The 6785-nt window shown below is 31.4% G+C and overlaps 1 protein-coding gene across 1 annotated transcript; it reads right to left on the reverse strand.

Moving 5' to 3' along the window:
* Nucleotides 1–2168: 2168 nt before the first annotated feature.
* Nucleotides 2169–5854, reverse strand: LOC108772338 (jerky protein homolog). The gene is made up of 3 exons (XM_018537859.1): nucleotides 5835–5854; nucleotides 2889–2989; nucleotides 2169–2479 (listed from the first exon to the last, which is right to left on the reverse strand). Exons 1-3 carry the CDS (start codon nucleotides 5852–5854, stop codon nucleotides 2169–2171), a joined length of 432 nt encoding a protein of 143 aa, XP_018393361.1.
* Nucleotides 5855–6785: the final 931 nt, after the last annotated feature.

Genomic DNA, 6785 nt, shown 5'->3' on the forward strand with positions numbered 1-6785 from the left:
TCTTCTATTTATTCAACTACTGTCTATTGACAGACAACATACTGATTTTTATACAAGCGAATAATTTTTAATTTTTAACATGTCGACGTGATTTTTCATTGTTTTATACATATTTTGACTTCATGACTGTACTGGTGAGTGTTCTTGTTTTTGTCTTCTTAAAGAATTTTATTAATTATTATTAAAATGGCAATTTTTCATTAGATTTCCTATTCATTGCCAAAAAACAATCTAACTTTTTGTCAAGATTTGAGGATGAAGTAGTTACCACTCTCGGGTCCAGTCATAGAAGAAATCTATTTTCTAGAATTTGTTGTTCAGATCACTGATGATGGCTCAGAGTGAAGCCGAAACGTCTGAAATATTATTATAAGTATTTTTTAATAAAACATTAATTATTGACTCGCACCAAGAACCGCTGTATGACTCTCATTAGCCCGTTTTGGTTATTTATATTTTAATATGTGATATTATTATTCTGATTCTGGGTATCGATTGCGTTTCAAGACCAAAAAAATTTCAGTACGTCGTTCGCAGAATGAGATATGCATTGAAATTCACACGAAAAACATAAGCATCAAAATTCGCTGTGATCGAATGTACTGGCATTTCTTTCATTAAAATTAGATTTATTCTTATTAATCTAAATTTTGTATCGTATTGTTTAATGTCATAAAGATATCTCATACATGTATACACATTGTTTGTAAGAAAACATATGTATACAATATATTACACAAACTTGAAAAATTTTTCGACATAAATCATTAAACAAATAAATATATAAATAATAAGTAGTATAATAAAGGAATAATAAGCCAATCAATTTTAAACCATTAATATACGTACATTTATTATCATTACATTAGGATCTGATAATGTTCATGTGTTATAATGTGCAAATAAAGACAAAATTATTGCGATTGAATACAAATAATTTTATAAGAAATAATATTAACAAGAAAATATAATTTCTCTTTCTTTGGTTAACGTAAAAAATATATAAACGAACATTTCACGTAAAAAAATAAAGTACAATATTGAGATATTAATAAACATTTATCAATTGCACATTAAAGATACAAAATTAAGCAAAAAATACATATAGCATATAATTAAGAAATGAATTATTGAGCAACATTCATTTTTATAATTTTATTTTTTATCTGTATTAATGTTAATAAATTTTTTTTGTTTATTAATGCGCTGTTCTGCTCCAAAAATAATAATAATGTCTTTATCGATGATAAAGCGTATGCAGTGCTTATTTGTTCTCTATCTTGAACATCTTGAACAATGTTTTCATTATCTGCCATAAGTAGAAAATATGTATACAAAAAATTATATATTAAAGAAGACTATTTAGAATATTGATATAATACTAAAATAATTTACCTTCTATACAATCCATATAATACTAAAATAATTTACCTTCTATACAATTACGCTTTCTAAAATTTCTTTATTGGATGGTATTTCAGGAAATATATCATCACTTCTTACAATCCATTCTTCTACATCCTCTTCGTTGATGTTCTCATAATTATTAATTTGATGAAAATAATTAATAATCTCTGCATTACTCTCTAATAATGAACTGTTATTGTTGTTTTCAAAAAATTCTTTTGGCAAAATGTTTTTCCAACATTTAAAAATTGTGCTTGTAGTAACTTCATCCCATGCATCACTTATCCAATATATAGCATCCTTAATAGTTACAGATTTTAAATACGTAATAACATCAATATTCCTCGTTTGTTCACTTATAATTGATGATAAAAGCTTGAATCTATATTTTCTTTTCAAATTTTCGATTATACCTTGATCTAATGGTTGAATTAATGATGTTACGTTTGGTGGTAAATAATAAGCTGTAATATCGTTAACATGTAAAATCTCAACTGAAGAGTGGCATGATGCATTATCAAGAAGAAGTAACGCTTTAAGAGGTAAATCTTCTTTTTGCAGGAATGCCGTAACTTGTGGCACAAATTCATTTTTAAACCATGTTTCAAAGATATTACTGTTCATCCAAGCACTTCTTTGATGTGTATAGTAAACTGGAAGTATAGGTAAAATGTTTTTGATAGCTCGTGGTTTTTCATATTTTCCAATAACAACTATAGGTAATTTAAAAGAGCCATTTGCATTACAGCAAAGCGTAATTGTTATGCGATCTTTACTCTGTTTAAATCCAAACGCTCCATGTTCTTTTTTTTCTGCTTAGTTGGTAACATTTTAAAATATAAACCTGTTTCGTCTACATTGAATATCTGTGCCAAAGTAATGTTCTCATTTTTTATCATTTTTGATAGCGCTGTTTTAAATTTATCAGCAGCTTCTATATCAGCACATTTTTTTTCTCCACAAACTTGTAATTGGCGAATGCCATGCCTGATTTTCCATTTGTCTAACCATCCAGTGCTAGCTACAAAATTTTCTTGTAGATTCAATTCTTTGGCTATTTCTAGTGCCTTAGCTAGAATATACAAACATAAAAATAAACTAAAAGTTTTAGAAAATTATACAAATGAAGAATATTTTTCAGTGTCTTTACATTTTTTAAACATTTTTATATTTATATTAGTAGGTGCTTTTCAGCAATGTTTACGAACGACACTGTATCATAGCATATGATCGGGTGCTTTCTAACTATCATCATACACATCTAATATAGCTGAGTTCGACAGTGTTGACTTGTGTCGTAATTAGAAAGCACTGAATCATACACTATGTTACACACTACATATACATGTTACGTATCGTTTGTAAACATTGTTTTTTGTCTTCAATTCTTCACTGGAAAGCACCCACTGCCGGTGATATTAGCAATTATAACATAAAGTGTAATTTTATTAATTTATAAATTATATAAGATATACATGTACCTTTGATAATAGAGCCACTTACTGGAATGCTTCGCATTCTGAGTTCTTGAAACCAGATATGTACGGCTTTGTCAAGAATTGTAAACGTTGGTTTTTTTAACCTTTTTATTTTTGATGTACTTTTATTCTTTGCTAATTTTTCTAACTGAAACTTGTTTTTTTTCCAATTTCTTATAGTTTGTGTACTGATGTCGTAGTTCCGTGAAATTTTCGACACTGACATATTTTTACATTCTTTTAAAATATTTATTTTATCGATTACTGTGTAACCTTTGTATTTTCTTTTATTTGTGTTACTTTCCATTTTCTTTACAATATACTACATCACAAAAGAATACACAAGTATGTATGTACAGATTGTACTGTCGGATGGGTTATACATAACCTTATTTTTCACTCTGAGAACCCAGTACAATTAGGTGCAGATGCGCGCGTATATGTCCAACCCATCATGCATGGAAGGGGCACGACGTTAGTGTGTGTGAAAGGAATATAAAAATTATAGAAGGCAAATTTAGAGAGGTTCTACTGTACTTAGGTTTCATTGTATGAAAATAAAGATAGAACCACATGGGTTTTACTTTTTAATTTAGTAGAATTTAAATAATAGTACTATATGGGTTCACTTAAAGATTAAAGGTACCACTTGTGTTTTACTTTTTAATTTGGTAGAATTTAACTTGGCGCCGACTGTTGATATCAAATCTTGTATACAAATGATAAATGTCATTAAAATTAAGTAAGTAATAAGGTAGAATAACTTGGCGCCGACTATTGATATCAAATCTTTTATACAAATAATACGTGTCATTGATTTAAGTAAATAATAAGGATAATATCACGTAGGTTTTTAAAGATTAGAATTTAACTTGGCGCCGACTATTGATATCAAATCTTTTATACAAATGATACATGTCATTAGAATTAATTAAATAAGGATAATATCACGTAGGTTTTTAAAGATGGTTCTACTAAACAGCAAATGTGATTGGTCAGTTTCACAGTCGATTAAGTAATTGACGTTGGTGAAACTGGCCCAAATAGTTTTTTGATCAGCAGCACCCACTCTTAGCGCTTTTTTCTACCTTTTTTTTAAAAAGGTAAGTTTATATATACATACAAATGATACATGTCATTAGAATTAAATGAGTGTAAGGATGGTACCTCTTAGATCTTTAGAGATAGAATTTTTAAAGACTAGTTAATTAAACGATATATTTTATGGGAAAAATCCATATCATATGATCTTTTATACAAATGATAAATGTCATTAAAATTAAGTAAGTAATAAGGTAGAATTTAACTTGGCGCCGACTATTGATATCAAAACTTTTATACAAATGATACATGTCATTAAATTTAAGTAAATAAGGATATCACGTAGGTTTTTAAAAAAGATCGTTCTACTAAACAGCAAATGTGATTAGTCAGTTTTACAGTCGATTAAGTAATTGGCGTTGGTGAAACTGGCCGAAATGTTTTTTGACCAGCAGCACCCACTCTTAGCGCTTTTTTTACCTTTTTTTTTTAAAAAAAAAGGTAAGTTTGTAAATTTTAATTATCGCTGTTACGAGAATGACTTTTCAACTAATTTCCTTTAAAAATAGTCATCTTATTGTTATGCATTCGCACTCTTTGGTTTTGATCATTTAACATTTTGCCTTCGTGATTTAATCTCATGTCAATATACTTTTGTATAATCGACAAAATGAGATGTTCTCGTTGAACTTTAAAATGTATTTCTAAGTGATCTTGATCATTATCGTCTAAAATATTAGGTGGGAGTGATTTTAATGTTTCTGCGATTAACGTTTTATTTATATCTTTTCGCAAAAGGTTGTTTGTAGAACGTATAGTTTTTTCTTTGCACATGCATATAAAATTAACATCATCTGATGCGAAGTGCAACCCATCACGATTTTTTAAATCAATCAATTTCGATTTTAAGCTGCTGGAAGATCCATCTAATAAGTCACAGCACTTGCTACTTTAGTCATATTCTTTAACACACGGATTATCGAACCGGCAGCGTATTTAACAATTTCATCCGCATATTCTGAAGAAGTCCAATCGCTGTTTAGACGTTTGCTGTAACTGTGCTCAAAGACATGATAATCTTGCTGCAAAAGCTGATGTACCTCACTGACTTGAAATTTCGTTACGTGAGTCAAGACTTTTTCTGAAGTTTTTGCAGCACTATTGTTGACCTCTTCTGAAATGAGTTTCGTATCGTCTAATGGATTACAATTCGCAGAAGAAGGAATTGTAATATTTAACTTATGCACCGTTACTTTTGTTACGTCCGGTGGACTGCACAATTCCTTTGTCCGAGTAAATAATCAATAATTCTAACAATTAAGTAATACATATTTTTCATTAGAAAAATTTAATTTAGACGCGACAAAAGGTCAATAGAAAAATCGATAAACCATGAGTAAGACCAGATTTGTTTTTCCAAAAATAGAAAAACAAATGACATTTTCCTTTCGAGAGTCGTGAATTATGTAATTAGTAAATATTTTTCACTTAATAGCGGCGAGATGCTAAGATAACAAGCTCGCGAGACAGACGATACTCGAAGGGTGAGATGTCTAAACGAAGCAGGTATGTTGTGATGAGATAAGTCTCACCATAACATATTTGTTCTAAGTTAGGAAATAAGGCATTGACCTTACTTCCAAGAAAAAAAGAAAAACAATAGTCCGGAGATAAGAGATGATTCAACGACCGTGAATCATCATCTTAATTATCAATAAGAAATTCGACACATCATCAAAATACCTCTCCCTAAACCAATCCCTATAAAAACCAGCACAAAAAGAGCACGGCATTCTTTTTAACTTTACACATTAGACACCATACATCCGAACAGTCAACCTTAAACTTGAGAATAAGAGTTTCTAATATGAGTACGCGGAGTGTTCAAGTGCCGTGAGAGCCACCAACCAGGACAGCCTCAAGGACATTCCGCAAATTGAAGATCTCTCTTTCACCCCGATTAAAGTAAGTGTCTCTTTTCTAATTTAATATAAGTTTGACTACAATACTACCAAATTATCTCCATCGGTTCACCCCTTTTCTCCTGACTACTCCTCGAAGCGGTAGATCGCTGCGAATAATTCTTTTATTCTACTTCTTCGTAGTATTCAAAGCGGTAAGTCGCCACGAGTGCTTTTCTTTACTCGAAGCGGTAACTCGCTAAGAGTAATTCTTTTATTTCTTCTTATTACTCAGGGTGCTAAGTCGCCACGAGTACTTTTCTTTTATAATTACTCGGAGCAGTGACTTGCTACGAGTAATTAATTCTGTCTTTTCTGCAATTGCTACCACTACTCGAAACGGTAAATCATTTCGAGCGAATCATCCGTCCAACTACCTTACCCTTCCTTCCTCTACCTTACCATAGCTGATAGCGGTTGGGCGCACTCTACAATCCCTATTTTTGGTAGATGTTCAAACGAAAACATCGAGCGGGCCGGCGCAAAAGGGAAAAACTAGAAACCCTCCGCCGGTTGGGGATTCCGGTCAGAAAAAGGGTCCAAACGTGGATCCCGTTAGACGAGGCAGCTTGTCAGGAACTTTACAAGATTCGCAAAATAAAAAGGGAAAAAGAGAGATCGACAGCCACAGAGCCTATCCCAGTCATAGACCTGACCGGGGACGACACTTCTCCTGTAGTATCACAATCTCCTGTTTCCTTTTCACCACCCCCAACATCACAATCTCCTCTTCCTTCCCCAATCCCAATATCCTACTCCCCTATCACTACTGAGGAGCAAAAGCTCTTCGGAGAAATTTGGAAATCCTTAGAAGAAATTCCCTTTCCCCCTCTTACACACACACACACACACACACACACATAATTATATAAAATATATATATATATCTTTTTACGTA

The sequence above is a fragment of the Cyphomyrmex costatus genome, unplaced genomic scaffold, assembly GCF_001594065.2.
Source record: "Cyphomyrmex costatus isolate MS0001 unplaced genomic scaffold, Ccosl1.0 scaffold1843, whole genome shotgun sequence".
Classification (NCBI taxonomy): domain Eukaryota; kingdom Metazoa; phylum Arthropoda; class Insecta; order Hymenoptera; family Formicidae; genus Cyphomyrmex; species Cyphomyrmex costatus.

What these genes read in the sequence shown, in the direction of transcription:
- LOC108772338 (XM_018537859.1), bottom strand. Translation starts at nt 5,854, where the DNA reads ATGTCCTTGAGGCTGTCCTG. An exon ending in ATGTCCTTGAGGCTGTCCTG is followed by an intron (nt 2,990 to 5,834) that starts GTTGGTGGCTCT and finishes AAAAATAAAAAG; the next exon opens with GTTAAAAAAACCAACGTTTA. An exon ending in AAGTGGCTCTATTATCAAAG is followed by an intron (nt 2,480 to 2,888) that starts GTACATGTATAT and finishes TGTATATTCTAG; the next exon opens with CTAAGGCACTAGAAATAGCC.